Source organism: Crotalus tigris, unplaced genomic scaffold (genome assembly GCF_016545835.1).
Source record: "Crotalus tigris isolate CLP2741 ecotype Arizona unplaced genomic scaffold, ASM1654583v1 scf7180000018335.1346539, whole genome shotgun sequence".
Classification (NCBI taxonomy): Eukaryota; Metazoa; Chordata; class Lepidosauria; order Squamata; family Viperidae; genus Crotalus; species Crotalus tigris.
In genome coordinates, this window is record NW_024096950.1 from 392,240 (window position 1) to 415,677 (window position 23,438).

Below are 23,438 nucleotides of genomic sequence, written 5' to 3' on the forward strand. Positions count from 1 at the left end.
ATTTAAATTGGGAAATTCCTATTACAGCTGCCAAGATTATGTCCCAAATGGGTACTAAGGAGATGTTTCTAAGATCAATGTTGTTGATATTTCACTGGCCTTGCCAGTTTTGTGGATTGTGACAACCAACAATGATTTAAGCTACATTGTCACAAGTTGTCTTTTAGTTTGTAAGTTTGCAGATAGATTTGAAAAGTTTAAAAGAAAGTAGATGGTAACCTCTGTTGAAAGTATGCATACAAAGTCCAAGCAGGTGTCAGCATCGTTACTGTACTCAAAACAGTACACAAAGCTGGAGAACTTGGAGGGGAGACCACAAGGAGTTCCCTAGACCAGAGACTAGCCTGGGAATTTAAAAAAAAATAAACCAATTCTTTCCCCCCCCCCCACCTCAGAGGTCTTCAAACTTGGCCCTTTTATGACTTGTGGACTTCAACTCCCAGAATTCCTCAGCCAGCGTGTCACGTCTCTTAAGAGATTTTAAGAAATTCCCCTTTCAAAAAGGGAAATACTTCCCTTCAAAAATCCCAAAATATTTTATCCGACTCTATCCAGTGGAATCACTGCATGACCGGAAGCCTCTAGCACAGAGGTCCCCAACCTTTTTGGCACCAGGGGCCGGTTTCATGGAAGATAAGACCAGGGGGGGGGGGCAGATTTCTCCTGCAGACTTGCCACATTCCTGGAGATGGAAGACGCGCTTTCAGCGCACCTCCAGCTGCGTGGTCCGGTTCCTAAGTATAAGGTGACCAACCGTCCTCCTTTAGGGAGGACAGTCCTCCTTTTGTTGAGTTCTGTCCTCCTTCCAAAAGTGTCCTCCTTCATGTCCTCCTTTTCAATATTTGAAGACTAATCTGCAGGGCTTTTTTTTCCCCTCACAGAACGCTCAGAATGGCATTCCGGCACCTTTTTTTTATGGTTTTTTTTTTCAACTTTTGCATGAGCTGTGCTACTCCCCCTATTGGCTTTCGAAAGCCAATAAGAATTGCTGCTGAGTGCGCCAAAACACCCAGCTGGCAAACTTTGCACATGCAAGTTGTCTGTATTATTGTTGCAATGAATAAAATGTTTCTTTTATTTACGATATTTTTTTCTTCAATTTATTTGTGTCCTCCTTTTCATTGTAAAAAAGTTGGTCACCTTACTAAGTACCTGCAGCCCAGTACCAATCTGCGGCCCGGGGGTTGGGGATTCCTGCTCTAGCATTCTTCAGGATAGGTCTGGAGGTTGTCCATTTTTCAATTAGACAAAGTATTTAGGTTGACATTATTACCACAGACCTTTCTGTTTAGAGCAGTGGTTCTCAACCTTTTTAATGCCGCGACCCCCAACCGGTCGCAAGTCGAGGACTACTCAACCGGTCGTAAGTTGAGGACTACTCAACTGGTGCAGCACCATTTGCAGAATGGGACTTTTGGCAGGCTCAGCAGGGCAGAGACAGCCTGGACAATTCCTATTGGCTTTTGAAAGCCAATAGAATTAGACTCTATTCAAGAGAGTCTATTCTATTGGCTTTCAAAAGCCAATAGAATAAAAGGTCTGCCTAACTAAGGAAAAGGGGGGAAAATGGCGGACTGCGTTGTTTGGCGACCCCCGTGAAATGGTCGTTCGACCCCAAATGGGGTCCTGACCCACAGGTTGAGAACCACTAGTTTAGAGGCTCCTTGTTATATATTATGATGTTATTATTGTAATTTGCAGATGACACTAAGCTGGTAGGAACAGCCAACACCCCAGAAGACAAGCTCAGGATCTAAGAAGATCTTGACAGACTTGAACAATGGGCCCTATCCAACAACATGAAATTTAACGTGCAGAAAAGCAAGGTTTTACATTGAGGCAGGAAAGACCACAGATACGAGTACAGATTAGGCGAAACCTGGCTCAAAACCAGTAATTGTGAGAGGGACCTTGGAGTCCTAGTGGACGATCACTTAAATATGAGCCAGCAGGGTTGAGCAGCAGACAAAAATCCAATACAATTAGATGCTTGAATTTCCTAACAGTGAGGACAATTAAGCAGTGGAACAGCTTGTTGTCAAAAGCTTTGGGTGCTTCATTACTGGAGGTCTTTAAGAAGAGACTGGACTGTCGTTTGTCTGAAATGGTATAGAGCAGGGGTAGGCAACCTTGGCTCTTTTATGACTCGTGGACTTCAACTCCCAGAATTCTTGAGCCAGCCATGCTGAGCGGAAAGGGAGAGGTTTCCAAGTTGAGTCATGCTGGCTCAGGAATTCTGGGAGTTGAAGTCCACGAGTCATAAAAGAGCCAAGGTTGCCTACCCCTGGTATAGAGTCTCCTGCTTGAGCAGGGGGTTGGGCTAGAAGACCTCCAAGGTCCCTTCCAGTTTTATTCTGATTGAATTCTGATTGCATATATGTATTGTATCATCTGTTGTTTTTTGTTCTGTGTCTATGCTGCCTTCAGTTTTAAGGACCTAATAAATATTATTACGGGATCTGGTATTTTACTTTATAAAAGCAGTCGTACAAAGTGTCAAGGGACATCTTCTGTTTGGAGCAATAACCAAATCAGGTCTGGTTTAAAAAAAGGAATGAGCCCTAAAATAAGAGGGGAGGAGCCTGGACCTGCCCCACCCATCCTTCCACCATTTGCAAAATTTTCTATAAAGAACGGCAGTTGTGTGACGAATAGCAATCCTGAGCTCCGAAGTTATATAAAGCTATGCATCTGATTGTATACTATTGTCTACTGCTTGAGCCTGGCTGTTTTCTTGCAGACGTCTAATTACCTGACTAAGTAACATCATCAGTGAGAGTAGGGTTTTACTCAAACAAACAATCAAACAGTAAATAACAGCCTCATCAAAAACTACCAAGAACACTTTCCCCAACACTGACAGGGCAAACCAGTTGTATATGAACAGATAGCAAATCTCACTCCTTTCGTGCATGGATGATGTTACCTAGTTGGGCAATGAAACGTCTGCAAAAATCAATCAAACTCAGAAAACGTCAAGGACCCTACAATTCAACCCTGTGCTACAAATATCCTTTTCTATTAGTCTACATTCCCTTGACCTGGCATCTTCTAGTTCATTGGTTCTCAACCACTGGGGACCCCATTTGGGGTCGAACGACCATTTCACGGGGGTCGCCAAGCAAGGCTGTCCACCATTTTTCCCCCTTTTCTTTGGCCACGCCCCTGGCACCCGGTGATGTATAAGTGGTTGAGGGTCACCACAACATGGGGAACTGTATTATGGGATCGCGGCATTAGAAAGGTTGAGAACCACTGTTCTAGTTAGTTGGCCATTATTCTTGAGCAGCAGATGATGCCGCCTATTGATTGTCAGCTAAGTCTACTGGGGAGCTACCAGGTTAAAGAACTTTGACAAGCTATAATCAGGGTAGCTTATTTAAAAAAAATAAAATATTCACTGCATCTCTGGAACACAAAGGAAGGAAGCTGACTGAGAACATCACAGAATTACCCTTCCTTGCACCCGGATCTAAACAGCCAAAGAAGGGGAAAGAAATATAAATAGCGAGCTTGCTAAGCAGACTTTTTGGGGTGGATGAACAGATATGCTGCTACTGACACTTGGTGCTTCCCTAAGTCCAACAGCTGGATGGCATTTGCAGCCATGCATATAGACTGCTTAAGGGAGTTGAAGCTAGACAGCTCGCTAAACTGATAATAACAGCCGTTTAAGATAGCAATGTTCCTCTGGAGATTGCAGATAATACCAAGGCCAGCACTACATGGATTTTAAGCCTGTCCCTTTCCCAATAGCTCAATGACAGCTAGAGTAAAAGGCCAACTATCTGGAGAGCTGGGAAAGCTTCATGCAATACTATTAGTAGTAAGAAGCTTATGCATCATTCCTTCTCACACCAGCGAACAGGTTTTTTTTAGCCAAAAGCCTAATATCAGTTAAATACAGACAGGTGCAAAATAAGGTATGCTCGGTCAGTGCCAGACACAGAGAGGAAAAAGATATTTGGAATTATGGGATAAGCTCAGACCAGGGGGGTGGGGAAAAATGCGAAGTCTGTGCAACACAAATCACCAGCAGATGGATTTGTAACTGGCTGACAAACGTACTCAACGAGTAGTCCTCAATGGTACTACAACTGCGTGGAGGGAAGTGAGCAATGGGGTACCCCAAGATTCCGTTTTAGATCCAGTGCTCTTCAACATCTTCATAAATGATCCAGATGAGGGAATAGAAAGGGAGCTTGTCAAATTTGCAGATGACACTAAACTGGCAGGAATAGCCAACCCCACAAAATATAGGTTCAAAATCCAGATGGATCTTGACAGACTTGAACGCTGGGCCCAATTTAACAAAATGAAATTCAACGTAGAGAAAAGTAAGGTTTTACACTTAGGCAAGAAAAACCAAATGTACAGGTACAGAGTAAGTGAAACCTGGCAGTAACTGCAAGAGAGATGGTGGAGTCCTAGTGGCCAATCACTTAAATATGAGCCAGCAGTGTGTTGCAACAACATCCATCACTGGAGGTTTTTAAGCAAAGACTGAAAAGCCACCTGTCTGCAATTAAGCCTGTTTGCCTTCAAAGAAAACTTTCTAAAAGCCACAGACAGACTCAAGATAAGGGGGTAAAACTAATTACATTTATTTAAAGGGATTAAACCTACGGAAGTCAACACTTTGGACTCATTGCTAGCCTAAAACACAGACTGAAAGATTCCAATAACCAAAGCACATAACCGAGCCTCTGAATTACAAAATGCTGTAAAAACTGTACAAAAATCCTTATGGAAGAGGAGAGGAGAATTGAGGGGCAGAGTTAAGCAAACAAGGAAACCTGTGGGAGGAAAAAATCCTTGCCTTCTCCCTTTCTCAAGCTCTGCAGTGCTCCAGAATTCATTCCAACTGCATGACATGGAGAAGTCTTCTGCATACCTGACCTGGCATCCAGGACACTCCCTGCTCTGTGCAGACATGTGTGTGTGTGTGCGCGCACACACACACACTTGCAAAAAAGTTTTCCTATCATAAGGTCTGCGGTATGGCTTTCAATTGCTGAGAATTCATTACTTTTACAAAACCCTTTGCCGAATATTTATCCAGGCTGCTTGAAGTACTACCATCAATAATTAAAAACCAGATGCAGGAACCTAGTGCAAAGGTCTTTGCTAATGCATCTTTATGGTACAGGCCAAGGCATTGCCAGACGCCTAACTGAATTCCATTAGTTTGCGGGTCGGGCCATTCCATGGCTCACCCCTAACAAAAGTCTCTCTTTGCTGCTTCTCCAGAGGCCCCCATTGCCATGGGCAATACCATTACCCAAGAATCCCCCATTACACATTTTTTAGTATTCAGATCTAAAATAGAGGCACCTTGTCACAGCCTGCAGGCTTTATGTGACTCCCAGAGATTCTCAAGGCCATGTAATTCTTGACCCTTCATGGTTGGCTCATCATCTCCCCAAGGCTTTCATTGGGAAGTAGCCAAGAAAGTGATCTGGGCCATGTTGGGCAGAGGTTTGTCATATGTGAATAGAATAGAATAGAATAGAATAGAATAGAATAGAATAGAATAGAATAGAATAGAATAGAATAGAATAGAATAGAATAGAATTGTAGAATGGAATGGAATGGAATGGAATGGAATGGAATGGAATGGAATGGAATAGAATAGAATAGAATAGAATAGAATAGAATAGAATAGAATAGAATAGAATAGAATAGAATAGAATAGAATAGAATAGGTCTTAGAAGAGATCAACCCCGACTGCACTCTAGAAGGCCAGATCCTGAAATTGAAACTCAAATACTTTGGCCACCTGATGAGAAGGAAGGACTCACTGGAGAAGAGCCTAATACTGGGAAAGATTGAGGGCAATAGAAAAAGGGGACGACAGAGAATGAGATGGCTGGATGGAGTCACTGAAGCAGTAGGCCTGAGCTTAAATGGACTCCAGAAGATGGTAGAGGACAGGAAGGCCTGGAGGAACGTTGTCCATGGGGTCGTGATGGGTGAGACACGACTTCAAAACAAAGAAGAGGAGGAGGAGGAGAAGGATAGAGTAGAAGAATAGAGTAGAATTATAGAATAGAATTATAGAACAGAACAGAACAGAATAGAATAGAATAGAAGCTGGAAGGCACCTTGGAGGTCTTCCACTCCAGCCCCCTGCCCAAACAGGAGAACCTATCTCCTTTTAACTTTAAAGCATCTGGAAAAGTTGGGAAAAGAGGCTTTAATCCCAGAGATCTGTGATGGCCATGCTTTTCGTAAAAAAAAAACTACCTCTGTAATCAGAATTACACTATGCCATACCAATAAAGGAGAATATTTGTAGCTTAGCGTTGACATGAGGGGTTTTGGCACTCTCTGAGCTCGGTTGTTTTCTTGCAAACATTTCATGACCCAAACTATGTAACATCAGTGTTAGAGAGGAGTGGGGTTTGCAATGGTGGAGGAGGAGGAGATAGCTAGATAGCTAGATAGCTAGATAGCTAGATAGAAGCATAAATGCATAATAAGCAATAACAAATTAACAAAGGAATTATGAGGCAGACGGTGTTCCAGACAGTAGAAAAATTCCAGTCCCATCTTTTCCAATCAATGGCGCTCATAAACACTGGCTTATATCAATATATAGAGGGCCAGAGGTTATCTAGTCCTATTCTGAGACAAGTCACTTCATCTTCGTCATTACCATCATCATCAAACCTGGGGTGGAAGTGCTATTGCTATTTGCTATTTCCCTAGAGAGCTGTACTCCGATACCATCTGTAATGTATCAAAGCTACTTATTAGGTTTTGCTACAAGGTGATGTGATATATTTACAAAGAACATATACTTTACAAAGGACAGACTCATGCACTTAGTGTTTTTCCCCATGACGTTTTATGGGTTTTAAAGAAGCAGGGTAGAAAAAGTATTGATGCTTCTAAACATCAGGTTTGGAGAAGACTCCTGAGAATTCCACGGTGAGCCTAGAAACCAAACAGTTTGGTCTAGTGTTGAAGACAACAGGTTAGAAAGCAGAAGGCTGTGAGTTCAAGTCCTTCCTTAGCCATGAAAGCCAACTGGGTGACCTTGGGCCAGTCACTCACTCTCAATATAACCTACCACACAGGGTCGTTGTAGAGAAAATACGAAGAGGAAGATGTATTGTATGGGTTCACCATCTTTATTTGTAAACAATAATAGAGGCAGGATACAAATTAAAAGAATAAAATAATAAATAAAGAAGAGAGCAAATAGATTGTAGAACAAGTCAATTCAGAAGTTTTTTTGGGAGGGGGGGGTTGCTTGAAGCACAAATGACCAGATTCAAATCATCTTGCTTTGAACATATTACTTGAAGAGCTAATTCTCTGGAGAAGTCTACGATGCTGGGACAGGGCCAGAAGCGAAGTGGATGACTGTAATTATAGAAATGGAGGATCTGAAGGGTCAGGCTGGAAGCAGACCATCTGGAGAAGATCTATCAATGCGGTTGCTAAGAGTTGACACCAACTTGTCACTGTCAATCAGTCAGGGAACCTATTTAATCCAGATATTTCTTTCTGCAGGGCTCAAACATTCAGGGAAAGCTGAATGAATCCCGTATCTATCACAACTAGAAGGTGAGCCCTGATTTTCTCCCTGTGGACAGATGCTACCATGTTGTCCTAAAATTGTTTCGGCCTGGCACAGAAGCCAATCAGAGCCAGACACGAGAGAGGGACTTTTGCAAAACTTTTATTGAAGCGCTTCAGCAATTTGGGAGCTGAGACCCTGAACAACCCCATAGCATGTTCTTTTATACAGTTGATTTCCAGAAATAGGGAAATAACATTTCATAAAGCTATTCCCTTTTTTAGAGTTCTACCTTGCTTTTAGTCTACGTGTCCATTTGTCTATGGAGTTGCACCCTGCCTGAGCTTACGTGTCATTTTGCCCCTATAGAGTTACATCTTGCTTAAACTTTACGTGTCCTTCGTCCCTACTTGCCATTTCTGCTGCTTGCTTTCTTGTTGACAAATCTTGTAACTTCCTATCTGTTTCTAAATAAGTGTTGTTACATTTCCTTCATCTCTAACTGACACATTGGGCACAGTTGCTTTCTTCTAAATTTTTATTCCTTCCTAAAATGGGGGTATATTGCTTCTTAATGGGTAATCCATCAACCACCTGCCAAAGCTAAGCAACTCTTCCTTGTCACTTTGGGAATATTTACCTCTCTTTTCCTCTCTGCTGCAATCCACCACCCCGATTTATACAAAAGCTAAAAATACTTTTGCAGAGAATTAATTTATCATCCGGTCAACAGACCTATATATACATTTTTGCAAACCAATAAATATTATATTTATAGACATAGCCAACAACAACGATCACAATTCCATCAGAAAATACATAATTATGACTTGGCAATAGAGCTCTGCAATTCATAATTCGTAAGTATTTCGGCAGGAAGCGAGATCAATTTAGGTGGCTTAAGGCAGTGTGCCTTGAAGCGAAGGACAGTTAATAGCCAATCACCCTCCGGTTTCACGGAAAGCTAGACTGACCCAGGAAAGCATAAATGATTCGCAGAAATGACTCCAGAGAAAGAAGGTCCAGAGGTCTTCAAACATGGCTGTTTTAAAACTTGTGGACTTCAATTCCCAGAATTCCTCAGTCAGCCATGCTGGCTGAGGAATTCTGGGAGTTGAAGTCCACAAATCTTAACGTTGTCAAGTTCGAAGACCCCTGATCTGAGAAGATGGATGTCTGGTCTTCACCAATGTACCAACTGCTCTGTTAGGCAAAGGCAAGAGAGGCTTGTGCCAAGAATTTGTCAGAATAGGAAGAAAATTCCTAGAGCATTGAAGATTTTGCAAGGCATCGAATGGGTAAAGGAAAACTCTTGAGGCGCATAAGAAAGAGCTACTCTGATGGACCAGGCCAGGGGTAAGCAACCTTGGCTCTTTTATGACTCGTGGACTTCAACTCCCAGAATTCCTGAGCCAGCATGGCTCAGCTTGGAAACCTCTCCCTTCCCCTCAGCATGGCTGGCTCAGGAATTCTGGGAGTTGAAGTCCGTGAGTCATAAAAGAGCCAAGATTGCCGATCCTTGGACCAGGCCAAGACCTGGCTTAATCCAAATATTCTATTTCTCATAAGCACCAATCAGATGCTCTCTTGGATGCTCGCAGGCAAGAGATGGACGCATAAAATTCACCTGCAAGTAGTACAGGTGGTCCTCGACTTACAACAGGTCATTTAGTGACCGTTCAAAGTTACAACGGCACTGGAAAAAAAAGTGACTTATGTCCGTTTTTCACACTTATGACCATTGCCGCATCCCCGTGGTCACATGATCAAAATTCAGATGCTTGGCAACTGACTCCTATTTATGACGTTTACAGTGTCCTTTCTGCCCTTCTGACAAGCAATGTCAATGGAGAAGCCAGATTCACCTATCAACCATGTTACTAACACTGCAGTGCAATGATTCACCTCTCATGAGAAAGGTCGTAAAATGGAGCAAAACTTACTTAACAACCGTCTCACTTAGCAATAGAAATTTTGGTCTCAATTGCGGTCGTAAGTCAAGGACTACCTGTATTTGGAGCACAAGATAAGTTCACCCTATTTACTATTTGGTACTTACTAAAGTCTCAAGCTCTTTCTAGCTGCAACACTCAGGGAGAAAGAATAGAAATTTCAAACCTTTTTTTACAGAACCCTTCTAGGTCTACACAACCTAAACCTCCTGCCTTATTGTGCACTTTTAAGAGTTTTTGTTATGTTGTCTATCTTCAACGGAGCACATAATTCTGCCCCAGTGCAGAAAACAGACAGGATTCTTCTTTTCTGGCAAATTAAAAGTGAAAAAAAGATTCTATAATGCCACACTTGACCCTGTAGCATTGAGACATATGGCTAGGGAGCTCTGCTCCCTCTTCCCCCTCTCTATTTTGGGAAACTGAACAATCTCACAAGAAGTAAGTAAAATAAAATTTTATTTTAGGGAGTAAGTGAGTGTTAAAATCCCTATAAGTAGTCACAAGCAAAACATCAATAGCAAAGTCAATAAAATCTATAGTTCTTCACGTCATAGGACTTTAAAAAGATACCCCAAAGAAGATATAAGGCTCAGGATGAACAACAAATTGATGCTGGTCTGTGCTTAATTTAGAAGGAGCTCTGCTATAAAGAATTTCCCCGCTGAATCAAATACAATTCTGAGCTTGCACAAAGGACATACATATATAAAAGCTACACTATTAGGCTTAAGGACAACATAAAAATGAAACTTATGCACTATTTCTACATGAACTTTGTAAAACCTATCCTTTCAAAGTAATTTTACAGGAATAAAATTTCCTGTTTCAGCTATATCTGGATTTTTCCTCTAATTTTCTTGGAATACCAGTCTGTTCACTCTGAGGCTGTTGGGAAGACTGAATGATCTCCATTTTCTCTTCAGCCTCAGTTTCCACTTCCTTTTTTAGTCTTCAACAGGCCAAAACTTTTTGTCCATCTAAAAGGCGAGTGGTTGAGGCAATATGGGAATGAAGGAACATCTCTCCCCCAGGGATGATGTGACCTTCAAAAAAAGGCTGTCACGTCTTTGTGAAAGCAGGATGACTGTTCAAAATATCCTTGTTCAAAATATCTTCTTCATAAGTTCACCCGACCCTCTTCATGTCATCTGAGTTAGGATAATCATCACATTGCTCAGTAATGAATTCCACAGGTCAATTATGCTGAACTAATGAAGAAACTATGCAAATAAGCCTTGAAGGGAAGAAATACCTCAGTCCAGGAGAACAGCCTTGGGCTATTAAACTTACCAACTCCTGAAAAGTGAGGTATATATACCCTATGTAACCATATCCTTTGAGCAAAGACCAAATCTTGAAATGTATAACTTCCTGATACCCGAATAAAGAAATATAGAGCATATTATAGCCCAGAAGAGGGGCGAGGGGCTGGTGGGACAAATTAAAAGGAAAAAAAGTGGGAAAAAAGAAGGTTCTATAATGCCACACTTGACCCTGTAGCATTGAGACATATGGCTAGGGAACTCAGCTCCCTCTTCCCCATCTCTGTTTTGGGAAACTGAACAATCTCACAAGAAGTAAGTAAAATAAAATTTTATTTTAGAGAGTAAGTGAGTGTTAAAATCCCTTGATTGCTATAAGTAGTCACAAGCAAAACATCAATAGCAAGGTCAATAAAATCTATAGTTCTTCACGTCATAGGACTTTAAAAAGATACCCCAAAGAAGATATAAAGGAAAATAGAAGGCTCAGAATGAAAAAAAAAATGATACTGGTCTGCGCTTAATTTAGAAGGACCGCCTTCCATTTTCAGGTTATGGTCCAGGATAACTTAAGTGTCTACAATCAGCACATCAAAGATTAAAATCCAGGAAAAGCTTCCTTAGGTCAAGGGAAGACTTGGAAGAATTTCAAGAGCAGAGAGGACCTATAGAAAGCTACTAAGAACCAACACTGGATGGAACCAACAGAGGAGCTGGTACCTGCGTCTGACGAAGCTGGGAAGTATGGAAATCATTGAATAACAATAGCAATAGCACTTAGACTTATATAATAGCACTTAGATTTATAATGCTTTACAGCCCTCTCTAAGTGGTTTACAGAGTCAGCATACGGCCCCTCATTTTACTGACCTCGCAAGGATGAAAGGCTGAGTCAGCCTTGATCCAGTGACAATTGAACTACTGGCAGTTGGCAGAATTAGCCTGCAATACTGCATTCTAACCACTGCACCACCACAGCAATATACTATTGAATAGACTGCAGATGGGTACAACATCCAGGGGCACTCTGAGCAAATGGGGCTATCTGGTGACTTCTGCTCTTTGCGACTCTGGTGACACGCAGAAAACAACACCTATGTGTCCTGATCAGTGTATACTTGAGGACCTCATGGTAGCATGACAGAACGCAATTAATGTTACTGAGTGCTGTGATTCCGTGCCAGCCTGTGCTCCCAACAGCTGAGTCTGAGGAATCTGAGGAGATGGAGGAGGCATTTGAAGGGCCATCAGGGGCAGAGGGAGGCTCTGATGAATTACAGGACTCACAGTTTGATGCAGAGCCTGGGCCCTCCAGTCGTGTTCCTGATGAAGCTCTGCTGTGTGAGGAGAATGAATCAGACTCGGAAGACTCACACCTGGTGGACATGCTAATTGATGCACGCACACGTCAATTAGCAAGAGTAAATCAGCAGCAGTCAATACGGCAACTCCAGGAAAAAAGGAGAAGGCACTGAGAGGCAACGCCTTGGGACTGCTGTATAAAAAGAGGTGTGGGCGGTGCTGGTTGCTGAAGGCAACCGTTTGCAAAGTACTTCTTTGGATCCTAGTCTGTTCGTCTTGCTTGTGACTGCTCTTCTGTTTGCATCGTGTTTCCTGTAGACTATTTCCTTCATTTGGATTGAGTTTTGCTGTTTGTGTTTTGGACTATTTGGCAGGTTTGTCACCCATATTAAAAGGGGTTTGTTTTGTTTTAAAGTCTCCAGCCTATTTTATCAACAGGAGTTTGGTCCTTGTGCCTTTAACAAGGACAGCTATAGGCTGGGATAGAACACTGGTTTCTGGGTAAGGGCTGTTTAATTTGTACATATTTTACTCTTGTATTTTATATTTTAAATTGTATGTCCTCTAGTATGCCTTATTTTGATTGTGATGCTTCTGACCCGAAAAAATAAACAAATGTGGATGTCTCTGATGTTCCTCTCCGACATGTGATATAATTGGTAGCTGCTGTCTGGAGGATTCTCTTATTCTTCTCCTTGGATTGCAAAACACACATGATCTCATCCTGCTTCAAGATGATTAAGCTTATACCAGGAGTGGGATCTCATCTCCTCTGGCTGTGACCTGTAGAGTTTAATCCCCAAGGTGGTGTTTTCAACACATAAGGCTTTGTCTCTAGTGACAATATAGTACTGAGGAATGCAGAAAACAGAGAACAAGAAGTTACAGTGCCAGCAAGGACATGTTGATACAAATAAATCATAATTGTTGCAGAGGAAGAATGTTAATTTGTTTTTTTTTTTTAGGTGGAAGAGGCAAAAAGATCCATTCCTGGTATTCAGGATGCTGCTTATAAGTGCTTGTATGTGCTTAAGAGCTCAAAGCATTGTTAGAGACCCTATGCCATCCGTCTAACTCGCGGATTCACTTAATAACCGTGTTACTAATTTAACAACTGCAGTGATTCACTTAACAACTGTGAAAGGAAAGCAACATTCACTTAACAAATGTTTCACTTAGCAACAACTATTGGGGCTCAATTGTAGCCATAGATTGAGGACTATCTATAGTGTTTTGTTGTTGTTTGGGGGGTGGGGTTTTTTTTTGTTATTTCGGAGAAACTAAATATCTTGATGGACATAACTGCAATATGGTTTCTAAAATATGGGTTTATTAAGAAATATGGAATTTTGACTTAAAATATGTCTTTGAGTTGATTTGTATGGCTGAGCAATCTCCACCCTCCCAATTTTTGAGCCAGATCCTCAATTTTGGGATTCTTTGAGTTTGGTGATATGATGGCCACCCTCCCAAATAAACTAGGCAGGAACTATAACCAGATGAGTTAATTCTGCTTTATTGTCAGACTATATTTAACAGAATCTTGCCAGTGTGAAACTACCAATCTCCCAGTGTGAGTTAGGGCAATTAAGTTTCTTTCTTTGCCCTCTAAGCATTTGTGAATTCCTCCTCCTTTTATCTGATTATTTCCTAGTCAGAATCTCTTCCCTTCACTCCTCAAGGTCATTCCCACATGTCATTTACATCTGATTTAGAATAATAGAGTTGGAAGGGACCTTGAAGGTCTTCTGCTCCAACCCCCTGCTCAAGCAGAAGACTCTCTTCCAATTTGGACAAATAGTTGTCTGATCACTTCTTGAAAATCTCCAGTGATGATGGACCCACAACTTCTGGTGGCAAGCTGTTCCATTGATTAATTGTTCTGTTTGGAAATTTCTCCTTAATTTTAGGCTGGGTCTCTCTTCCATCCTCCTCTGGATATGACAGAGACACATATTGAAACTGCAGCATGTGGGGAAGGAGGAACTAAGCAGAGTTACTCTATTTTTGAATACACATTTATACAATTACATAATCATTTATTTAACAAACTGAATTACTTTCATAGCAAAAGTGCTGCTAATCAGCAGGTAGTTGAAAAAAAATGGAAGGGCATAGATTTTTCTCCCATAAAGATGCTAATTCCCTGGTTAAAAGCTCAATCATAAAACAAAGATTTCCAAAACAAGCCATTAAGACTGTTTCATGCTTAAATTCACTTGCAGCACAACCTTTAGTTACCTTTAGCTTTTTATTAGAAATGCAAACTATCTTGCAAAGATGTCTTCTCACTTAAATTGCCAGTGTGAATAAAGCTGTGTAAAGAAAAGTGGGGGAAAAAAATCTAGTCTTGTCTTGCCTGCCAGCATCGTTGTTTGATGCTGGCAAGCAAGACAAGACATCTTCACTGTCATGAAAGGTAAAGTCTTCTCCAAGTTGAGGTAGACTTCTGGTGACTTCATGGACACATAAATGTAGTATCCTTGGCATAAAACAAGGAAGTCATCTTCCAGGAATTTTTTTCAAGTTCCAACATAGGCTACCACCTGGCTAATACTTTGTAGGTCACTCACCCCAATACTAACCCAGGCTGATCCTACTTAGCTCCTGGTCTAGAGAAGGTCCATCAGCTGTCATAAATATCAAGAAGATCCTAATATCTCCTGATTACGTGCCCCTACTTGGTGCCCTCCATATGCATTACACAAGCTAGGATTCTTAGTCAACGTGATCATACTATGGTAGGATAATGAGGGGACACAAGGTCAGGGAAGGTTTAACAAAGAAGAATGAAGAGGATCTGTCTTCTGGATTACCTATTCATTGATCCACTTTGCGTATTACTAAGCTTTTGGACGTTTTATGGAGCAATATTTCTGATATGGATGCTTTTATGGTAAGTTCTGGTTCGGATGTAGTATTCATACATTTACTGGATGGATCTAATCAATTGTCTTTTGAAGTAAGGTCATTTAGCCATTGTGTTCTAGGGCTCTCAACAGTTTGGACTGCAGCTCTCTAAAGGAAAATTGACTCAGCCTTCCAGCCTTCCACCCTTCCGAGGTCAGTAAAATGAGGACCCAAACTGTTGGGGCCAATATGCTGACTCTGTAAACTGCTTAGAGAGGGCTGTAAAGCAATGTGAAGCGATATATACGTCTAAGTGCTATTGCTATCTCCTATATCCTACTGGGGCCGCTGTTTCTTTTGCAAGTGGTCACAGCCAAGTGGAGAACCAGCACTGAAACCCAGTGCAGCTCAAGTAACAATCCAAGCTTAGGTTAATGACCTATTAAACTGAGTTTCACATATTCAAATTATGTGAGAAAACAATGTTCAATACTATAATCTTTCCACTAATAATACATTGACTTTCTGATCCTGGTCTAGAATATCAGGATCTTCAATCTAGCCTCCCACAAATGAGAGCCACGATGATATAGTAGTTATGCATTGGTCAAGAACTGGGAAGACCAAAGTGTCAATTCCATCTTCTGTTCTTGAATTCACAGACCGAATATCGGCCAACCCAACTCTCTCGGTCACTCTCAGCAACCTGGAACTAAGGAGAAGCTTCCTGATAGTGAAGACAATCAACCAGTGGCATAGCTTATGCCCAGAAATCATGGGCACTCCATCACTGGAGATTTTTAAGAGGAGACTAGACAATCACCTGTCTGAGACAGTGTAGGTTCTCCTGCTTGAGCAGGGGGCTGGACTAGAAGACTCCAAGATCCCTTCCAGCTCTATTCTATTCTATTCTATTCTATTCTATTCTATTCTATTCTATTCTATTTATCCCCTGAAATTGTTCTGTGCAAGAGTGAGAAGAGGGGGTGCTATGTATGAAACCTAGATATGATAACTACCTTATATCTCTTGAAGAAATATAAATCTTACAAATAAAATACATAACTATTGAGACTGCAGCTCCCAGAATTCCATGGCTGGCTGAGGAATTCTGGGAGTTGAAGTCCACGAGTCCTAAAATGGCCAAGGTTGGAGACCCTGCTATATAGAGGATCACACATCAATTGCTACAATTTGTGCAATTTGTATGTCATTTCAGAATAATAAATCTTGACTATTTATAGTCATGATCAAACAATCATTCTTTTCAATAGGACAAACACAGCAGAGCTATAGTTTTTTTACTATTTTTTAAAAACTTGAGATAACCAACCGTCTTCTTGGTCTTTCTGCTTCTCTCGATTGTCTCTATCATGGTACCCCAGTGTTACTACAGAAGCCACTCAATGCCATGCTTCTCAATTAAAACAAGTCTTGCCTTAGCACAGGAGTCTTCAAACGTGGCCCTTTTATGACTTGTGGACTTCAACTCCCAGAATTCCTCAGCCAGGCACGTTGGCTGAGGAATTCTGGGAGTTGAAGTCCACAAGTCATGAAAGGGCCAAGTTTGAAGACCCCTGCCTTAGCACAATGTCTGAACCCAACCAATCTCCCAAGAACTAAGTTCTCTGGTCATGCTGGAACTACAATTTTCCAAAACTGCAAGCCACATGATCGTGGACTCCAGGTTGGGATAAATTGCTCCCACAAAAACAAATTCTAATCTGCTAATCCTTATATCTCGCCTTGGTGACACATCACTTTCTTGATATAAAATTATCACGCACATTAAAAAACCAAACAACCGTGGAATAACGAAATACACAATTGAAGACATGAATTTCCAGGCACTGCTGGATCAAAACGGTTTTCATCTTTGTATACTGTACATTACGGGGATGAAGAAAGTTATAGCCCTGAAGAATCTCTATTGCCAAAGGTTGAAAAACAGTGGCTTAGCTTGGTTTCAGCCTTCCTTTCTCCAAAATCTACACTGTGCCCATTCAAAAGTATAAAAGGTGCAGGAATCTTTAATACAATATTGAGTTCTCAGAGCTGGACCCCAACTTAAATAATTACTAATTATCCATGAGAAGTACAGACAGCCTCCATACACAATAGCAGCATCCCTACACAAGATAAACTGCAAACAGAACAGCTTCTTCCCCCAGCTGTTTGGCCACAAATGAAATCTCATGTTTTGCCTGTGAATTTACATATACACTATGTAGATTTCCGTGGATGGCATTTTCTTTAATATAAACATAATAGGTACCTTTTTCAATTATCTTTCGACTCTGGAACCAGATAAAATTTGCCTCTGGAGCCTGACAAGATAACATTTACACCCATTTGTACCTTCATAGTTAGGTACTGAGGAAAAAAGAAGGAATTGTTTTGGATTTAAATGATGAAAAGCAATTATTATTGTTGTTATTTTTCATTCATAGCAATATGGCTTGGCTCCTTAGGAAATTCCCAGTGTATTTTTTTTGTTGTTGTTGTTGACAAGTTGTCCAGGGGCTCAATCCGGAGTGATAATGCAACACTGATATATTGAACGCCCCCGGTTTCTATGGCAAATCCCTCACATTACCTTATGTGCTTCAGACTTTCACAAAAACATGCTCATTGCCATGCAACCACAATAGCAGGGCATTATCATAACCTTTGCATCTCACACCCGGTCTTTTCTCAAGCACTCTGCTTTTGAGAAGCAAATAAAAACCATGTGCTTCCGTTGCCAAAGGCAGCAATCTATTATTTGGGTAAGGGAAAAAAAGCAATTTCTTAGACATCTTGAACTAGCATTTCATCCATTGGGATACAGCGTAATGATCTGCAATTTGTATAGAATAAGGGGGGGTGCTTCCAAATATGTAGAATGCTTATTCCAAGTTTAGATTCCAGGAATCTTTGCCAAAATCCAGGGTTTGGTGTGTTTCTGCCATATGTATTTCAGAGCATACAATCTTCACCATAGCCAGACTCTGTTCTGAGAACAGCCTAAATGCTCAATAAGGACATCATGGTTTCCTGAACTAACCCAATACCTAAATACTGAACCACCAATTAAGGAAATTAATAGCTTTCACAAGACAAATGGAGCCCATAGGATGGTCAACCACGTTTTAACATAGAGGGGTGTAAATACAGCCTTACTCAGAAGAGACAGGATGGGAGGGAAGAGAAAAGGAAGAGAGAGACAGAGAGAGAAAATGCATTTGTCAGCCCAAAGCATGTCTGAATGCAGATGTGCACCAGGGTATGTGATAGGACTTTTCTTGAAGGAGAATTGTAGTCTTCAGAAGACCAATGGAGCCCATAGTGTGGTCAACCATGTTTTACAGTAGCGGGGTGTAAACACAATCTTAATCAGAAGAGATGGGGGGGAGAGAAAGAGAGAGAGAGAGAATGCACTTGTCAGTCCGAAGCATGTCTGAATGCAGATGTGCACCAGGGTATATGATGGGACTTTTCTTGAAGGAAGATTGTAGTCTTCAGAAGACAAATGGAGCCCATAGCATGGTCAACCATTACAGTAGAAGGGTGTAAACACAGCCTTCATCAGAAGAGGGGAGGGGAGAGAAAGAGATAGATAGATAGATAGATAGATAGATAGATAGATAGATAGATAGATAGATAGATAGATAGATAGATAGATAGATAGATAGATAGACAGATAGAGATAGATTGATAGATGATAGATAGATAGATAGATAGATAGATAGATAGATAGATAGATAGATAGATAGATAGATAGATAGATAGATAGATAGATAGATAGATGCACTTGTCAGCCCAAAGCATGTCTGAATGCAGATGTGCACCAGAGTATGTGATGGGACTTTTCTTGAAGGAGGACTGTAATCTTCAGAAGACCAATGGAGCCCATAGTGTGGTCAACCACGTTTTACAGTAGATGGGGTGTAAACACAGCCTTAATCAGAAGAGATGGGGTGGGGGGGAGAGAGAGAGAGAGAGAGAATGCACTTGTCAGTCCGAAGCATGTCTGAATGCAGATGTGCACCTGGGTATGTGATGGAGCTTCTCTTGAAGGATGGTTATAATCATGCAAGGGTCAGGATAAAGCGCAGCTCCCCATCGGACGCCGGGTACCAACCAACTCGGGTTTATCCCCCCCCCCGGAACGTGAGAACAGCCCGTACACCAGCCAGGCTGCCCACGCCGCCCTCCGCGGACCGGCCCCAGGTCTCGGGTTCAGGTCAGGCAGGTGCTTGGCAGGTAGGATCCCGACTCCCGGCCGCCCTCTTCCCGCCCGACCCCCGCGGCCGCCCCGGGCACTCACACGAAGGCGTGGTAGAGCAGCGCCCAGCCCCGCGGCCGCTCCAGCGCGTCGTAGATCAACGTCTGGATCCGCCGGTACTTGACGTTGTTCCTCTTGACCGGCCGGCTCAGCGGGGTCTTGGCCAGCAAGCCGATGGCGGGCGCCGAGCGCCTCCCGCCGCCTTCCCTGCCCGCCCCTTCCAGCAGCAGGGCCCCGTCCCGGTCCGCCCCGGCGGCGCCCAGAGCCAGCGTGCCTTGCTCCAGGTCCCCGGCCGAGGCCAGCTCCCCTCCGGCCGGCTTGCCTTCCAGGTCCCCGCCGGGGGCCGCCGGGCGGTCGGCGGTCTGTGCTGCTGCTGCTGCTGCCGCTGCCGCCGCCTTGCGGGACTTCACGCCCATCTTGCCCCTCGCCGGCTCGGCCCGCTTCTGCCGCTGCTGCCCGGCTCCTTCGGGGTGAGCGAGAGCGGGAAGGCGCGGAGGGGGGGGAGGAGGACGAGGAGGAGCGGCCGCGGGGGGGAGCCCCAGGCCATGGTCCGAGCCCTCCTCCTCCCTCCGCCGGGGCGGCGGGGGGTCCCCGGCGGCAGGGCGGGGCCGGGGGAGAGAGGGAAGCGGCGCTCCCCCTGCCTCAGGGCTGCCGCCTCGCCCGAGGGGAGCATCAGCTCCGGCGGGAGGGCGTCAGCGGCCACACCTGGACGAGCGGCCTGGCCCTGAGGGAGGAGGAGGGCGACGAGGAAGGCGGGAGCATCGCGGGCTTCTGGACCAGCTGGCGCCCTTCCCCCACGGCCGCCCTTCTGCTCGCCAACCCGCTCCCCCCCCGCCCACCACGCCGTCCCCCTCAGCTCCGCCTCACCGTCGGGCGTGGCCGCTCTCTGAACTGCGTGGGGGGTCTTTTTTGCGCGCGCGCGCGCGCGGCCGCCCCTCCCTTCGCCGCCTGGGCTCGGCGTCCCTCAGGGGCGCTGAGGGGTTTCCCCCCCCCCGTCTCCCCTTCTGCTTCCAGGGAGGGGGAGCGCCCGTCCTTCAAGGTCTAGGCTCGGCGGGGAAACCCCCGGGCAACTTGGCGGCGAGGGCGACCCGGGGATTCCTCGGCTGCCTTCTGACGACCAGTTGGTTGCGGGGAATGGGGGCGGGGGGAAGAGAGAGAGTGAGGGGATCCCCTCTCCCGGCCGGCCGGCCTGCCTGCTTGCCTGCCTGCTTGCCTGCCTGCCAGTCTCCGCCGGCTGAGGGAACCGCTAGGCAGGCGGAGGGAGGGTTGGGGGGGGGGAGAGCAGCTCGTGGGAATGGAGGTTGTCGGGAGGAGACGCGGGAAGGAACCCCGTTTGCAGAAGGAAGCGGGGAAGCTCGGGGCTTCTCCCTCCAGAAGGGGGTCGGATGGGCGTTGGTCCCGCGGACTCTTCTCACGATGCTGTGTCTCTGTGTTGGGATAATCTGTGGATAACTGCTCTCCAAGATACACGCGGGGCCCGGTTTTCCAGTTGTGCAAACGAAGCCCCTGGAAATGCACTACCATCTAACTGGGTCTCTTTGAGCTTTTCCATCCTTTCTGGGATCAAAAGTGTCTCCCCCCCCTTTTTGGCAGGTGGGATTTTTTTAGGGGTCGAAATACACGCTCGGGGATGGGGGTGAGTTCCAATTGTGAAGACGAGGCCCCTGCAAAGGCATCTGCTGGGTTCTCTGAGCTTTTCCATCCTTTCTGGGATCAAAAATGGCTTCCTTCCTTTCTTGGTAGGTGAAATTTTTAGGGCAGGGGTCCTCAAACTTGGCTGCTTTAAGACTTATGGACTGGGGGATTCTGGGTGTTGAAGTCCACAAGTCTTAAAGTGGCCAAGTTTAAAGGCCCCTGTTTTAGGGTGTCAAAATATGAGGTTTCCTTGATCAGCTCCTGGTGACTGCACGGACACGTCCTGCAGGTTTTCTGAGCCAAATGGCTGTCGCTGTCATCCTCCGCAAAACAGGTGGTCCTTGACTTACAACCATTTGTTCAGTGACTGTCCAAAGTTTCAAAGGCACTGCAAAAGATGACTTGTGACCGGTTTTCACTCTTATGGCCGTTACAGCATCCCCATGGTCATGTGATCAAATTCGGGTGCATGTATTTATGACCGTTGCACAAGGTCATAGGATCTGCATTGGTAACCTTCCCAGTCGGGTTTCTGACAAGCAAAGTCAATGGAGGAAGCCGGATTCACTTAAGGACTGCATGAGTCGGGTAACAATTGCAGCAATTTGCTTAACAACTGCGGCAAGAAAATGTCATAAAATGGGACCATTTAACTGCATTATTTAGTAATGAAAATTTGGGGCTCACAACGGAGTCGGGGATTACCTGTAGTAGTTTTTTCACCTCCCAATCTAACGTACTGCTCTGAGATTTTCTGGCATTCTGTCGTTCAAGTGCTAGCTATGTTCAGCTCACCTTAGCTTTCCAAATTAGCAGCTATCAGCTATTCATCCCCTGGAAGCTTTCAAGAAGAGACTGGACTGCCATCTGTCAGAAATGGTATAGAGTCTCCTGCTTGGGTGGGGGTTGGACTACTAGATGACCTACAAGATCCCTTCCAGCTCTATTCTATTCTCTACTCTACTCTACTCTACTCTGTTCTATTCCATTCTATTCTAATTCTCTTATGAGAAAGGGGGGTAAAAACTCCCTTGAGTTGATCTGGGCTGCTGAAGCCTATATAAATATGTCTGCATAGTTTTCTTTTGGCAATAGTATGGTGATGGTTTGCCACTCACTTTAGGACTTTCTTTTTTTAATTTCCATGTGTATCTTATCTGTCTGAGATTTCCTCTTGGTCTCTCGTTCAAAAACCAACCTGCTTTGTTTTCCAGAGGAGAGGGGGGGGGGGCAAAGTTAACTAGCTGTTGCCCCCTAGTGGCAGAGATACGATAGGTATGCCCCTGATCTCCAGTGAACATTTGCCGAAACAAATTGAAGACTCGTTTATTAAGCCAAATAGAAAAGAGGTCTAGTAAATTCCAAATGGATGGATTCTCTCCTGTCTTTCTGTAAAAAGCATACCAGGAATTCAGAAGAAAAAAATAATAATGCAGAGTTTCAAATGGTTAACCCATTCCAGCCACAGTTGCTACAACATAAAATGAATCATAGACGTTATTCAAGCTTAAGCATCATCCTTTCTCCTCTCTCCAGCTCCCTTGCCTTTCTTTGAACAGATGTTTTATAACTGGCAATCTTCCCATTTCAGATGCTCAGTGCAGGGCCTGTCCAAGAAGGCAGCATTTACCATTTTGAGTCCACAGCTGGAGCACCTGGTGATCTTCCTAGCTTCCTTGGTTCAGATTTCTTTCAAATGGAGCTGGGAAGCCTGCTTGAGAGGATATACAAAGATGAGAATGTGCTTTGTCACCCATTAAGTCTGAACATCAAGTACACAATATTCTTTCTGTCTTTCATCCAACGGCCAGAGTGGAAACCCATCTGAGCTCAGCGAATGAGGGAAACTGGCTTGGTTTGCACATTGCATTAAAATTTAATTGGATGAACTATGGCTTATTGGATAAACCAGCATTGGTTGGAGATGCACCAAGACATTATTCCAGCGATGGATAACATCCCATCCTGGCCTTTTATGGCTCCTCAGTCCTTGTGTGCAGCCTCCTGAGATCTTCAAACATTACTGCCAAATTGTAATTTATCATGAGATTAAAAACAGCTATTGTTTTCTGGATTTCTTTAATCTTTCCAGTCTAGTCTACATTCATAGGTTCAACTCTGATGGTTTTTTGAGACTAGACAGGATTGTCAGGTGCTGCCATCTAACTCACCTGTCTGTGATAGAAGAAATGCATTAAATGTATAGCTGGATGGTAACCATATCTATCTTTCAATTGTTTTTCTGACCCAATTATTATTTAGAATGTACTTCTAGTGGACTAATCCAAGCCTGGATAGGTCCCCAGTCCAGAACAAATTGCACATCCATGTACTAAACCCTATTTTGCAAACCACTGTGTGTCAGGGCTCAATGGCAGAGAAATTACAGCATAGTTTGATTAGGGCTACCAGATGGGGCTGCAGAAATAAATATGGAGCTTTGAGTATCTGCTGTCATCTGATGCTCATCCTGATTTGTAGATTTGGTGGCCTAAACCACCTTGGATTTATCTGAACAGAAACCCAGGAAATGCAGAAAAGAAAGCCATAAATGAAACTACAAGGAATGTAGCCTTTGCTCTTCAAAAATGTCACAGCAAGAAAATAGGAAAATTCCGAACTCTAACCAGGTACAAAT

General features: G+C 43.7%; 1 protein-coding gene across 1 annotated transcript in view; it reads right to left on the minus strand.

The window, feature by feature from the left end:
• The window catches only part of KCNQ3 (potassium voltage-gated channel subfamily Q member 3), a 167,332-nt gene extending 147,334 nt beyond the window's left edge, over window positions 1-19,998 (minus strand). The window contains exon 1 of the mRNA XM_039350446.1: window positions 19,208-19,998. Coding sequence (XP_039206380.1) covers window positions 19,208-19,581 — 374 coding nt within the window. The 5' untranslated portion in view covers window positions 19,582-19,998. The remainder of the gene's footprint in view (window positions 1-19,207) is intronic.
• Between the last annotated feature and the right edge of the window lie 3,440 nt (window positions 19,999-23,438).